The sequence below is a fragment of the Rhincodon typus genome, chromosome 24 (assembly GCF_021869965.1).
Source record: "Rhincodon typus isolate 14 chromosome 24, sRhiTyp1.1, whole genome shotgun sequence".
In the NCBI taxonomy this organism is placed as follows: domain Eukaryota; kingdom Metazoa; phylum Chordata; class Chondrichthyes; order Orectolobiformes; family Rhincodontidae; genus Rhincodon; species Rhincodon typus.
The window spans coordinates 26,168,428-26,184,461 of NC_063355.1; the positions used below are offsets into that span (position 1 = coordinate 26,168,428).

Here is a 16,034-nt window from a genome sequence, read left to right on the forward strand (position 1 = left end):
CAGCAGGCCAGGCAGCATCAGAGGAGCAGGAAATCTGATGTTTCAGAAGAAGGGTCCCGACCCGAAATGTCAGCTTTCCTGCTCCTCTGATGCTGCCTGGCCTGCTGTGTTCCTCCAGCTCCACGTGTTATGTCTTAATTAAAAGGTGAGGTGTTTTTGCCCAAACTTGCACTGAGCTCTGTCGGAACACTGCAGTGGGTCAAAGGCAGTGAGGGAGCCAGGTGTCGATTCAAAATACCAGGGCCTGAGAAGTTCAGGATCTTACTTGCAGATTGAATGGAGTTGCTCCACGAAGCAATCAGCCGAATGGTCTCAATGTGGATTTTACCAGTTTCAAAATCTCCCCACCTCCGACCTTATCCCATGACCAACCCTCCCTCTCATCCCCGCCTCCTTGAGCTGATACTACCCAACACAACCTGTCGATCTTCTCTCCCACCTATCTGCTCCTCCCACCTCACTGACCAATCCCCACCACTACCTACCTACACTCACCTATCACCATCCCATCTACCTTCCCCAGCCCCACCCCTCTTCTCTCTATTTATGTCAGAGCTCCCATCCCCCTCCCCCATTTCTGAAGAAGGGTCCTGACCCGAAATGTTAGCTTTCCTGTTCCTCTGATGCTGCCTGTCCTGCTGTGCTCCTCCAGCTCCACACTGTGTTAAATCTAAATCAGCCGATCTCTGTTTGTAGAGCAGCGTGTGTGAGAAGCAAATTGAAAAAGTGCAGTAAATTGCTGTTTCACCCGAAGGAGAGTTTTTAGTCTTGGACAATGCAGAGAGAGGAAACTGCGGAGTATTTCCATGATTTTCGGTTCATATTTCTTTTGCTTAGGTGGGACAATTTGGATAAATTAATTTTAATGACTGTGACTAGCTACTATGGGTCTGTGGTCAGTGGACCTAACCTATTAGAGACCATGATCCAGTAGTCCTGTTCCAGGCTTTAGAATCTTCAGGGATTAGACTAAATTTGATCTTGCCTTCTCATTTCAAATTCAGTCAGAAATGAGGATACCCCTAATCTCTATGCGCTCTTAATACAGGTGAAATGGTGATTGTTTTTATTTCTTCTTGGGATGAGTATGTCACTGGCAAGGTCAGCATTTATTACCTGTCCTAGTTGCCCATGCTGCCATCCATATGGTGTAGGTACACCCATAATGGTGTTAGGAAGCAAGTTCCAACATTTGGACCCAGTGATAGTGAGGGAAACCAGCACATTCATCTCTGCTATTACTACTTTTAGAAGGTAGGCCATCAGGTCCTGTGGTCTTGTCATTATTTTAGTCCCTTAAGTACCTCCAATATTTTTCAATGATGATATTGATATCCTTAAGCTCCTCGTGTTTCTTAGTGCATGGGTTATTCTCTATTTCTGGCTGTAATTTTTATCTTCTACTGTGAAGATGGGACAGAAAAACATTTATTCAATGTCTCTGCCAGTTCCTTATTCCCCATGATACTTTCTCATGTGATTTTCCTGAATTAAATAAAAAACTAAAGCTTTCCACCTTAATTTAGCCTGTGACAAAGTAACTGCCCGATGCATCGGTTTTGCTCTTTCTGCACTTTATCAAAATAGATTAAACTTTCTCTCTCTCCCATAAATGTTTCTATGACCAGCTCAGAAGTCATCTTTTCTGTCTACTGTTCAGGTTTCCAGTATTTCTACTTTGCTTTACATTAAATCAATGACAGTATCAGCATGATTACACAAGGGAAGGTGATGGTGATGCCACTAGGCTAATTTCTTCCCCAAGTGTAACAGAGCCTGCAAAAGCTGCATTGGTCTTTACAGCCACCTATGGACTCACCCTGAGAGTAGAAGAGAGTCATCCTCGTGTGCAAGGGACCACCAATGATGAAGATGATGAGTAATCCAAAACACCAGGTTAATGTTCTGGGTACATGGTTCAATTCCCATCATGGATAATGAAGTGTAATTTCAATAAAAATCTGGAATTAAAATCTTGTCTGACCATTGTTGTAAAATCCAAGGTGGTTCACTAATGTTCTTCTGGGAAGGAAATCTGCAACTCTCACCTGGCCTGACCTACATGTGGGTCCAGTCCCACAGTAATGTGGTGGACTCTTCTAATTGCCCATGGCCTAACCAGTGACGTCTCAGTGGATAAAAAAGGCAACCTTGCCATTGCCCCCCCCCCTCGTTATTACCATTAGACCAATGTATATACATATTTATATGTGTGTACTGGTTTAGAAGTTTAGGTTTGAAGTTCCCATGGAAGAAACTTCTTCTGCCATGACCCAGTCTGGTTTGGTTTGTCCTAATCCCCTTAGCGTTGGTTTAGTTGGTAAACAGTGTCTGCTCTACTCTACAAGTAACCTGGATGTAGACAATGTAAAGGATTCAAACATTTTATTTAATCTACAGATACGTTATTCCAGTCTAAATGCTTTCCTCTTAGTTTCCTTCTCAGATTATTTGCCAAGGTCTCGATTACAACATCGCTGACCAATTTATATTAATACTTTACTCCACATTTAGCGCCTTCACATTCCCTAAAACAAGGAGGCTTCCATTTAATGATGCCTCACTGATTCCATCATCGATGTTGAATGTTTCAGACAACACTGTTCATTTGCCTATCTAATGTAATACCTGGATGAGCCAAAATGTCCTCTGATTATTAAAAAAAGAACAGACTGAGCACAGTCTTGCACAGGCTCCTTATAATCATCGTTTATTCTGGTAGACTGTCAGGCTACAGTTCACTATTAATGCATATCTGTGTGAATGGGTTGCTACATTTCAGACAATTTTTAAAAGCTCCCTATCTTTCTTAATTAGCCATCATATTTCAATAGATTTCACAACCCAAAACAATAATAAAAGCTTGGTCCCCAAAAGATTGCTGCCAGCAGTCTTTTATTTGTTGAATTAATAATAGTTTAACAATTTGGCAACCTTTTGAGGACACTGTTAATATACTGGTCACAATTGGGACTCATTATGTTGACAATTTTTTAAAAAAATTCGTATTGATTTAGAAACAGGAAATGGAAATGGCTGTGAATTAATAAATGCCACCTTCTAATTTGATATTTTGGAATTGTTATAGCAAAGTCTGTTATCAGGTTATAGGATTTCATTAATAAGAGTTTGGTAAAGCTTTTTCAAAGTCATTACACCCATTGGTCCTGTTGCCTATCTCTGGGATTGTGTGTAACAAGTGGGTTATTTCATGAAGTTTGTAAGACAGCAGATCAAAATCACAGGCTGTTTCTTTAGCTTTCTATCACTGAAATGTTTAATGGATAGTGGGAGTAAAATCGAATGGGGTTAATGCAAAGGTCTTTCTGGCAATACTTTATGTTATGGTTTAAACTTTCATATTATAAATCTTAAATCAAATAGTAAGATGGGTGTGTATTTCTAATTGCAGAGGTGGTACAGAGGTCTACCTTTAAGTAGTTTTATGATTTAGGTCGGCTATAATATCTTCTGTGCCCTTTAAGAGTTGAAACCACTTGTTGTAATTCTAGACTTCAAGATACTTTAGTTCATGGAACTTGTTTCAGCGGATAAGCTTACTTACCAGAGGGGCTCTCAAGATTCATATGCCTTCATGACTATGATGATGAACAAAATGTTGTAATATGACCCATAGCTGCTTGTAAATTATATCCTGCATCTTCATATGCCTGATCTAAGGAAAGGGTAAGGCAGACTGCAGTGTCCAGTATCTGATACTGTATAAAACAGACCATAAAGTAGAGCTCAGAATACCTCTCTGAAACAAAGACCTATTGATTGCAGATTTGTCACAGATACTTCCAATTTATGGCAACATTGATTTTGGTGGATTGCATTTATTGTGCCTGAAAATGGAAGGGAGTTTTTGCTTTGTACAAAAAAAATGCATGTTTTGGGAAAAGAAAAAGGAATGGGCTAATGTTAAATTTGAGTGGAAAATAGTTGCCTTTGTGTATAGAAGCAGTGAAAGGAACTGCATTGGGAACAGATTAGAAGAGGAAAAACTGACATTCATGGAGCAGAGTTGATGGCGTAAAAGTGTTGCAATGCACTTTCCAGCCAATGAAGAATATTTAGATGTGTAATCTAAAAGAAACACTGCAACCACGCTGTAGGATATGTTACAACAGGCAGACAGCCAGCCAAACCAAATCAGCCTTTCTACATCTCTGTTCGCAACACAGTAAAATTAAAACATCAAAGATCCCCAAATAGTCACCCTGGTGGTTCCTAACCAGACTTTCGAATAACCAATCCCAGACTCTGTGAATAATTAATTTCCAGACACCAGTTTTGTAGCTTAAACAAAGGATTTAATGATTTATTAGATACACAATAACTTTAGCAGAGAGAAAATGAAACAACATGGTAAGCTGATTAATATCTGTGCTTTAAACACCAAACATTTGTTTTCAGCCCCTATTCATATAAAAGACAGAGAGACAAACAAGTGTAGTTAAGGGATAAATAAAAGAAAAGTAACAAATCTGGTCAGATTACATGAAAAGCTTCCACAGTGCTTCACAATAGTTTCACAGGCATAAATGTGGACTCCTTGGCTGTTTTCTTCCTAAAATATTGATCAGGGCCAACATCTCAGTTCACCCAGGCAAAGGCAACAATACTTCTGTCTCAACTTTCTACTCTTTGGGCTTCTGGAAGCTGGTGTAGCATTTTAGGCAGGAAGCTTTCAAATCTTCATGCTCTCTCAGCATTAGCTGAGAACGTTCCCTCTGAAAATACAGTTTAAAAAAAAACTTCAATTCTGGTTCCACCCTGATAGACTGATCCACTCTTCTCAAGGCAATCTCAATTTCCATTCAACAACTGCCAGCTACTTGAACATAGGGCCTCTTCCAGACTTGTCAGAATTCTCACATACTAACCTCATTAATAGCCAACTTTTGCTATCTGTTTACACAATATTCTTCCTGGGGTCACAGTATTTTGGAACATTTTTAATCAAGGCTCAGCCTGCGACCAGCCTCCAGGCCTGATCTCACAAATAAACAAAGCATGTTTGGCCTGTTCTTTTCCTTTTACTACAAGCTGTCCCAAATTCTGAAAGACATTTCCAGGTCACAATTCAAAATTGATAGAAGAATAAGAATAAAAATAATGAAAAATCAGCGAGGATTCCAGAAGATAATGTACAAAGTGAAAGTATGTGCTTAGCAAATACATGATTTGGTGACATTGGCATTGAGCAGTAATATCACAGGAAGAAGTTTTGTCAGCAACAAATTCAACAGAAACTTTTCAATCAATCCTTGATGATTTATGGTTTTTGCTGGCAAGGAAAGCACCTGATGCCCATTGCTAATCACCGTTGAATTGAGTGACATGCTGGGTACATAAGAGGGCAGTTTGTTGTGATGATATTGCCTGGGTCTGGAGTCATATGTTGTAGACCAGGTAGAAGCAGAAGATTTCCATTCCTAAAGGATATTAGTAAACCACATGTTTTTAAGTAATTGTAGATGATCATTTTTCTGCTTTTTACAACTTTAAGAAATTAAATATAAATTCCACCAGGTGCTGTAGTGGGATTGGAACCCATGCCCACAAAACAGTAGCTTGGGCCTCTGGATTGTTAGTCCAGTAACATTACTACAATGCCACCATAACTTGAATCTGTAAATTAGTGGTAAGATAGACAAGTGTTTCAAGGAACTTTACAACCCAGCAGCAGACTGTAGGTAAACTACACATACTCCACTGAGGAAGGAGGGATGAGGAATGTTGCCAAAAGATTGGTGAGAGATTCCTGATAATACTGCCTCTGGTATATCACAACTGCTTACCTAAAAGTACAATGTTCTTGGCCACTTCATTTATTGAAAATACCTTCTACACAATTTACTCTTCTCCCTAGCAGTTTGGTGTCATTCCCTGGAGTTAGTTTTCTCAGTAGCTTCACTGATTCTTCTGTTTGATTATCATGTGAAGGATGAATTCTGATGAACATATTGATGAACAAACCCAGGGTGGGGGACAGGAGGATGAAGTGGGAGGGCAGGATTCTATATTCTGTTGTTAAAGAGAAAAAAAAGCACATTGCACACTTTATGGCTCCATTTTCATCAAATTGTAATGTTATGACATTTAAAACTTTTTTACCTGAACATAGAAACTATATTCACGTTTGCTGGATGTTCACTGGGAAATGGCCTATTGATCAGGAACGTATAGTTTATAAACTGGGAACTCTTTCTGACCTTTACCAGGTTGAGGATATGAGCCCTCTCACCATGCTGGAAGAGGTTACCACAGTGGAAAGCAGGCAGGATGTGGCAGTAACGCTAGTAAAGATCTTCCTGGGTCAGGGCCTGGTGGTGCCGTTTCTTGACTACCTGAATATGAGAGAAGTGAACAAAACAAGTAAGTACTGAATTCAGCAAATGAATGTTTTGGACAGTTTGTGAATGAGAAGCAAGATCCACTATTTGTTTGGTTGTGCTATCTGTTACAATAGATCTTTCTTAGTAGATACAAGAGAAACCACTACTCAAGTATAGTTTGATAGGCTAACTATGGTGTTGCTGTTTAATAGTTCACACTTTATCACACATTATTTTAGGGGATAAATTAGAAAGAAAATGACTGGAAGATCCTTCTATCTGCATTTTACAATCAGGAGCAATATTTACATAATGTCAATATAGCTCAACAATATCACAAGTTGGTCCTGTTACTCCATCTCTCAAAAGTAGACAATGAATCTCAAAAAAAAATCAGCCTGTTACACAATTTTGTAACAAATATTTCATGTTTTGAGGAAGATGAGGTGTTTGAGACCCGTTGAGTGGACAAAGTGCATGTAACAACGAGAGCTATAGTCCATGAAGCTTGGTTAGAGGCGTCTGCAGTGACAGAGTTAGAGTCAGTAGTGCCCCTCTGGTGGTGAGGTAACATGGAAAGTGGCATTTACCTTTGTAAATCACAGAAATTATTAACCTTCTTCCTGCGTTGCAGTCCATTATATTTTACCTGGGGCACTGTACTGACCCTGGCTGTGAACTGAGTCCATGCTGGCTGGATCTGGTGGTGTAGTCTCCTTGTCAGTCTGAAGGAAAAAGGCAGCTTTGAAGAGGCCAGTTACATCACTAATAAGCTGAAGGGTGTCATGACAGGTGAACCTTTTGAGATTTTGCTTCCCTCCGGTATAGTGTAAATACAGTATGAATCCAGAGTGAAGGCTCAATGTGATACCACATCTAAGAGAAAAGGAACCATTTCATGAGAGTCTCACTCTGCCTCAGTTTAGAGTCAAATTGCTGTTGAGGCACAAAGTAGTCTCACAATTTCAGTAACGGAAACCAAAAGCTGCTTTGCATCAACGCTTAACGTGTAGTGGGAGTGTGCACTAATATTGTAATCTGCACAGAGTAATCTGACTGTTATAGAGACAATTAATCAGGACAGGGTTTGACATACATCACAGATTTTATTGTTCAGTCAGTTAGAATCATGTTTACAAAGCTGTCACTGTCAAAGGAAGTGATTTCCAGATCATCAACTCTAACTATGGTTTATTAAAGGTTATTTCAGTGCAGAGCTGTACCATGTGATTATTGTAAACTAGATCAACACTTCAACATGTAAATTCATTCAATGGACGTTTAAAAGGATCCTAATGAAATCCAAAGAAGTTGTCAGTTTGTTGACTTTTCAATGGGATTGACTGTTTAACACTGAATGTCTTCATTCAAAGGGTTGCAAATCTTTAGAATTCTCTAACTTAGCGCAAGGGATGCTCAAGCTTGAATATATTCAGGGATGAAACTGATAGATTTTTGAATTCTTGAGGGAAACAAAGGTGATGGGAATTGGGTGAATGAGTGAATTGAGGGCAAATATCAGTCACAATCTTACTGAATGACAGAGAAGCTGTACAGTCGCTGAAATAACTCAAAACAGGCTGGTATCCCATTACCAAGCCACCTTTTATTTACATGTGGAGAGTCCTTGACACCGATCCAGCTCCCTCAGAGATAGCTGTCGGAGTGAACAGGATGTCTGACATTCCTGTTCTTATCTGTCAGCCAGGGCTCCCTGATTGGACCAGATTAACAGCCCCAAACACGGTACTCATTCTATGAGGTTCACCTGGCTGACCTTATTGCAATCTCTATAGTCTTCTCCTGCTTTTCGTTCTTATTTGTTTTGTTACCCACTCACCCCATTGTTTGTACTTTGCTAGCAATAAATTACAATGGTGTTGTGTCTTATGCATTTCATGATATTAGATTTTTGGCACAGAACTTATTTTAAATGGAATTATTTGATAAGTTTTGAAAGGCATGGAAGACATTAATCATCAACCAGGGCAGGGTGGGTTTGACACCAGTTACTTTATCTTGCGTAACTATTTGCATGCACGCTCTTACACAGATTGACCACCTCATAAAAAGTTTCTGTTTTAATCCTAATGTAGTTAAAGCTCCATGTCTCCCTTTTGTTGTCATAGATTTATTCAGATTATGATCAAAATCTCCAATGATTTGTCATCGTAAATTCCCAAATGGTATTCTTGGCCATGGATTTTGTGTAATTTATCCCTGTTGGCAGTTCATAGTATGAAGCTCATGCTCAATTATTGTTTTTAAAGGATCCAAGTTTCATTGTAAGGGGAAGAGTAAAATCTAAAGAATGCCATGCCTTGTGATGGTGCAAAAATGTTAATAGAAAATAAAGACATTTTCAGGATATACTGAATGTGTTTTAATGCCGATATTATCATCATATTGCTGACTTTGATGAAATCTGATGAAGGTATGCCAACACATATTTTCAATAAAAGCAGGGCTAGCATTGAAATAGTAAACATTTTTTCAACATTTTCTAACCTCATGAAATTCACGAACAGCCAACAGGTACAGTTCAATCTCTGTAATTTTCCAACCAGTAGCATGAATGGTCTACATGCCGACAATTTCTTGACCTCTGTAGCAAATTTTGATATTATTGTGCAGATGGAAACAGCATAAACTGTACAATTCATTACAAATGTACAATGTTCAATGTGTGGCTTCTGAAATTTGAAATGAAGGTTTGGACAGGGTCAGCATGTTGGAATGTTGCTGCTGAGTCACCTCTACCAGAATGGGTGGGATTTGTGTACACTTTGCAGAAGAGAAGGTAGCACAGGAACGAAGCAGCAGGACAAGTAAGTCCCAAGATTCTTAATTTACTGGGAATTGACGGCCTGTCCACGATATAACATATGATAATCCCCACTAGGAATAGTGGGAATTCTTGCAGCAGTACTTTGTCAACATGTCCCTTCTGGGCAGTTAATGTGATCTCAATTCACCTTAGGCCCTATGCCCAGCCAAAACTTGGCTCAGCTTCATTTCAATGTAAAAAGTCAATGGATAGGAATTCCATCTTCTTTCAGTTTAACTTTACTCTCATATTGCTCCCCTCTGCTCTGGAAACCCAGGCCATTCTATTAAATGTTTATTTTCTGAACTGACACTAACTTACAAAATGTTGTCATTGTCTTTAAAATAGTTCTGGAATTCTATGGCATTACTTTTAATAAATGTTTAGGACATCGATCCTATAGACTATAACCATAACTTACAATAGGATATCATGCACCTGAATGATGGACTTGGTTCATCTGTCATTTGTCTCTTGTTTTGTTTCCCTGTGCATGAGAAGTGAACGTCACTATGATACCATAGGTACCATGACTTCTCATTAGAGAGAGAGAGAAATGACTGGCCATGAATATACCTTGAGAGTCACCATTTTTCAGGTGAGGGGCAAGATTGAGAAGGCAAGGCTTCATGGTAACCTCAACCACTACAGGAATTGACCCCGCACTATTAGCATCACTCTGCAGCTCAAATCAGCTAACTGAGCTCACCAACATCCTGTACAGGTGCACCTGTTATTTCCAGGGTTTTTCAAAAGTGGCTGCATTGTGATTGAAATGGGATGATGCTGGTGGCACTAAGCAATACTTGAGACATTTTTCCCCCACAGTACAATGGGCAAGATGCACCAGCAACAACCAAGTGTGATTGCAAAGGAATATTGGAACTGGAGAAGTTTGTATAGTCCCTGGAGCTTATTCTGTCATTCACTGATACTGTAATTGATCAGTGACCCAACTCCACATTCTTGTCATATTACTAAATAGCTTAGAATAACAAAAAAAATAGTATTGTCAAATTTAGTATTAACTAGCATCAATTGCCATTAGCAGAAGAGAGGGCTAACCCTCTGCTATTCTTTGTTTGTAGTAGTGCTTCCATTTGTGCTGGGCCTAGCTTTAATTGTTAGGCTACATGGTTATAAATTTCTCAAACAACAGCCAATCGCTTTTATCAGTTTCCTTTAACAATATTGAAACTTTGATCAACTTACTATTTAATCTTCTTATTTCCAGGTAATCAAATATTAATTTTCTGTAATGTAACCCTTGTAATTTAGCTATAATTCTAGAACATCTACTTCCAAGGCCAATATATCTTTCATAAGAAAAGACATTCAGAACTGCTCCTAATACTTTAGATATGGTCTAACCAGGGCTTTCATAGATGGTGTACAATTTCTACCTCCTTGTATTCCTGTCCTCTGGATATTAAAAAAAAACATTCTTTTAGCTTTTTGGATTAAGCTGTGTAACTATTCATGTTATTTTACTAATCTCTGTACCTGGGCTCGACATCTCTGAGACCTTTGCTGCTTCTAAATTTACACCATATAAACAGTATCCTGCTCTATCGTTTTTGAATTTGAAATGGTATCCTCACACTTGCTTAGATTAAAATCCATTTGCCACAGTTTGGCTCATTCACTTTATCAATACCTCTCTGTAGTTGCATACTTCCATTGATACTGCTTACGGTACCATTTGTTTTTCTGTCATTGGCAAACTTGGTTATGTGGCTTTCTATCCCATCATCTAGGTTGTTAGTAAATATAGTGAATTGTTTCTTCTCTGACACCATCAATCACATCCTGCCTATTATTCATCTTGCTTTACTCCTTCTGCTTAGCCGATTTTGTAACCAGGTCAATAAGTTGCTTTTAATTCCATGAGCTCCTTCTTTAGCCAATACATTCGTATGAGGAATTTTATCAAATGCTTTCTAGAAATCCATATAAATAACATCATACACATTCCCCCAGTCAGTACATTACTCACTACAAATGGATCAATGTGGCTCATTAAGCACAGTAAATCTATGCTGCCTCCCTCTGTTCAGCTGAAAACCCTGAACTCCTAATTCTTCATTACACCTTGGAAGGGGTGGTGATGGTCTAGTGGTATTATTGCTAGACTGCTAATCTAGAAACCTGGGTTCAAATCCTGCCACAGTAGATAGTGGAATTTGAATTCAATAAAAATCTGGAATTGAGAGTCTAAGGATAACCATGAATTAATCGTCGGGGAAAACCCATCTGGTTCACTAATATCCTTTAGGGACAGAAACTGCCATTTCCTACCTGGTCTGGCCTCCTTGTGACTCCAGACCCACAGCAATATGGTTGACTCTTAACTGCCCTCTGGGCAATTAGGGATGGGCAATAAATGTTGGCCTAACCTGTGATGCCCACATCCCATGAATGAATTAAAAGAAAATCTCCAAAAAGTTTCTGATAACAGTTATTAGGCCTGGTCTGTAATTTCACGGTTTACCTCTCTCACTTTTCTTAAATAGCAGAGTGACTTTATAACTTTCCAATCGAATGGAAAGGTTCCTGAATGAAGAGAAATGTAGAAGATCATAGCTAGGGTTTCAGCAATCTTCTCAGCTTTAAAACAATCTGCTCCTAGGATTCTGTCACTCTTTAATGCCATTATGTTCTTCATTTTTGTCATTTGTTTAGGTTAGTTTTGGTGAGTCCCTGTCCCTGATTCAATATTCGTTTCCCTGGGAAGTTTGGCATGCTGACCTTTTTTTTGACTGTAAACACTAACTCAAGGTGATGATTCAGCGTGTGGTCAATTTCCATATTTTGACTGACAATGTCACCAATATCAGTTATCAAGGGCCCCACAATGTTTTTTTTGAGTCTCAAATAATTGTAAAAGTTTTCTAATGATTTTGTTGCACATTCATTTTTATTTTCATTGTTAAACTCCATAGATTATAACATAAAAGTTAACCAAGGGTATAAATCAATATCATTTTACTGGCTCCAAACAAGAATTATTTGTATATTCATACCTCTTTTTCAGCCAAGGCATGTTATATTTGCATTCATGGTCTTTAGTAGTTAGCCTCAATTTTTCATTCCACAAATACATGCTTTACCCATTGGGAACTAGATACAAAGGATCAAGGAAGCAAACTGTGTTGTGAAGATGCAGAAACATTTAAGGCATGCCCACCTTTTGTGCATTGCTGTTAACATATCAACACAGTGACCACCCACATCGACACATGGCTGTTGTACTTTGCATAGAGTTATGTTGTCATAGCGTCATACAGGATGCAAACAGACCTTTTGGCCTAACCAGTCCGTGTCGAACATAATGAATACAGTGTGGAGCTGGAGGAGCACAGCTGGTCAGGCAGCATCAGAGGAACAGGAAAGTTAATGTTTTGAGTTTACACCCTTCATCAGTAAACTCGAAATGTCGACTTTCCTGCTCCTCTGATGCTGCCTGACCTGCTGTGTTCCTCCAGCTCCACACTGCATTGACTCTGACTGCAGCATCTGCAGTTCTTGCTATCTCCATGACCAACATAATCCCAAACTAAACTAGTCCCACCTGCCTGCTCCTGGCCCATATCCCTCCAAACCTTCCCTATTCATGTACTTGTCTTTTAAACATTGTAATTGTGTCCACTACTTCCTCAAGACTACAAAGGTCAAATTATACATCAACATCTATAGCATCTGTTTAGTCATATTCTTGTGTTTATCCCTCCCAGGACCTACAACACATTTCGCATTTTTGAATGCTTTTCCTTTAACTTTATATTGTCTCTTACTCCTTCAGTCATCCATGGTTTTATTAATGGCAAGTAGAGTTCTATGTACTGAAGAGTACTAACTTGTTCAGCCGCGCGCGTATGTTCTGTAGATTCCCTTTTGAACACTGACCTGAATTTTGTTCATTGCCTGATCTGGACAATCTCTGACTATCACGTATTTTCAATTACAACTGGAAGATTGTTGAGTTCTGATTGCTAACCTGAACAAAAGAAAAATTGTGAATTTGACTTTCTAACAATGACATATGCAAAGTCTAACACAGCTGCAACATATTCTGTGCTGCTGTTCATGGTCTTCAATCCACCTCAGTTTCTTGTTTTTGTCAGCTGGATGTCTGATGTACATGGAAGCGGATCAGCAAGTTGATCAACTTACTCACAGAGGGAGTATTTCCATTCCCAGAAGTGGAGAGTTCACATGTTGTGCCAGTAGAGACCCACCAGACAGTTTAGGGGACAGACTGGAAAGACTCAATGTTTGTACTCCTGAGTGTGAAGAGAATTTATCCGGAGCATCTCCAAACCTTCAGTTACTTATCCTGACAGGATTACTAGGGCATAATTCCCTGAGTGATGGATATATCCCTCCATGCCTCATCAAGGAATCTGGCTGGCTGGTGAGTTATCGACAGTGATATGAAGCATAGTGTCCCCCCAGCCTGGGATATAAATGTGTAGAAAGGTTGGTTTGGTTCAATTGTTTAACCGCAAGCATGCCATCCTATATGCATTTTGACCAGAGAAAGATGCCACTTTTGTCAAACCAAGGTGAATACTTCCCACTCGTTCATTATACAACTGAAAAGAACAGGCTTGATCAAGGGTGGAATGTGAGGTTGACTCCCATTTTGGGAAGCACCTCGACACATCTTCCTCTCTCTGAAATGTTTTCCCCTTTGTGAACATTCCTTTTCACAGCTAGATTCTGCGTACTCCATTTCCTTTGAAATGAACACCAGCATTCCACTTGCTTTCCATATGACTTGCTGAACTTTACGCATAAGGACCAAGGCCCAAATCCTTCTGTACTGTAGCTTTCTGTAGTCTTTCTCATTTTAAATAATGTTCACCTTCTCTATTCTATCTGCCAAAGTGCACAAAATCACATTTCTTACATAATATTCCACCTGCTAAGATTTCACTCACTCATCTAACTTGTCTAAATCCCTTTGTAGAGTCTGTGTCATCTTCAGCACTTGATTTTCCACCTATTTTTGTCACCCACAAACTTGGTGATAATATTTTCACTGCTTTCCTCCGAGTTATTAATACAAATTCCAAATACTTGTGGCTCCAGCACTGATCCCTGTATCACTCCAATAGTTACAGGTTGCCAACCTGAAAATACAGCCCCTTTTCCCAGCTATATGTCTCCCATTAGTTAGCCAATCCTCTATCTTACTAACATTACTGCCCCCAACACCATGGACTCATATTAGGTAACCTTATGTGTGTGTGGTACCTTATCAAATGCCTTTTGGAAATCCAAATATATTCTGTCAACTGGTCCCCCTTTATATGTCCTGTTTGTTAACTCCTCAAAGGATTTATATCACATTTTTAAGTGGTATTGTAGGCTGAAGATCTTTTTGGTTTGACAGCAGCAGTGTGGATGTGGCAAATGCATTCATGTTCAGTAAACTGATTTAAATATTTTTTGGAATATGTGGCTTCAATTACTATCTCTTGAACTGTTCAAAGCCATAACATAAGACCCTATTGGTCAGTCCATTGTTTGAGATGGAAGTGGACTATATTGGATCTCCAGGAGAACCTGTCAACATCAAAAGATAGAGTTGAAAGACAAGTTCCACAAAAGTGGAAAAATTGGCTACATAATCCATGCTTGGGTGACTATTGTCTCAGTTTTGCAAGGATAATTTGGATTTTCTTTAAATGCCCCTGAATCCCTAGAGTTTCCTAAAAATAGTTCAAATGACCTTGGTTTCAACTCGTCCTTTTTGTCAAATATAAACTAGACCTTGGGGGTGAGGAGGAGGAATCTGTGAAATTTCATGTTTCTTCCTGTAAAAATCCATCTCACCAAATTTCAGTACATGCGGTGACTCAGATCACTACCCAGCACTGCCCCCTGGAAACGTCTGAGAGAATTGCCACAAGCATTTGAGTACAAATGCTGATGACACCTTTTAAACATTCAGTGGAATAGAGTTACTAACTCTAGCTGGATATATTCCAGGAGATGACATCACCTTCTAATGCCGCTCCCTTGACTCCTATTATTGGTCAAATAATATGTCAATCATCACAGAGCCAGTGTGCCAAACCTCCCCAAAACATCTCCAACATGCATTCTAAATATGCCAATGAATCCTCCTTTAGTGAATGAAACAAATCACATGGAAGTGAAAAAGTACGCAGTCAAAATTAAAGTTTCCACTTCCACTGTCTTAACAGTGTCCAAAGATCCCATAAACAGTGCAGAGGGGTGGGGAATTAACAAGGAGAAAAGCATTCCGAGAGAAGAGTTGTGCTGTAATTTTCCACCAAATTCCCAAATGTGTTGAGGCAGTAGTAACATTTATGTTTCATATGGAATGCAACCTAAATGTGGGCATCGATTTCAAATGTCAGCACATGTTGTTCATAGAGAGGCTTAAAGTATGGATGATTGCATAGTTCCTCTGGGAAGCACATCCTACACACTCTTGGGCGCCAAGTCTCAGGATGAAAGGCCAAGATTTGATCTGTAGGTGTTTAACACCCAATCTGTGCCTTCTCCACTCTGTGTTCAAAATGCTTGAGAACTGATTTAAGCTAATGTTCAGGCTCCAGAGATATCTGTGGTCTTTAGAATGAATAGTTTCCAAGGCAACAAGCTAAATCTGATCGGTTTGATGGCATTTCAGCAAAAGCACGAGCTTTATACTGAACTTCCAGTTAAACTACATCCCCTGTTTGGGATGACCATCCCTTTGAATGCAGTGACAACAAGGTGCAGGGCTGGATGAACACAGCAGGCCAAGCAGCATCATAGGAGCAGAGAGGCTGACGTTTTGGGCCTAGACCCTTCATCAGAAAAGGGGGAGGGGAAGGGGGTTTTGA

General features: G+C 39.4%; 1 protein-coding gene across 1 annotated transcript in view; it reads left to right on the plus strand.

Annotated features, from left to right (window-relative positions):
* The window catches only part of LOC109934367 (rasGAP-activating-like protein 1), a 259,927-nt gene that overhangs the window by 158,657 nt on the left and 85,236 nt on the right, over positions 1–16,034 (plus strand). Inside the window, exon 10 of the mRNA XM_048611726.1 lies at positions 6,231–6,384. Within this exon, the coding sequence (XP_048467683.1) occupies positions 6,231–6,384 (154 nt within the window). The remainder of the gene's footprint in view (positions 1–6,230; positions 6,385–16,034) is intronic.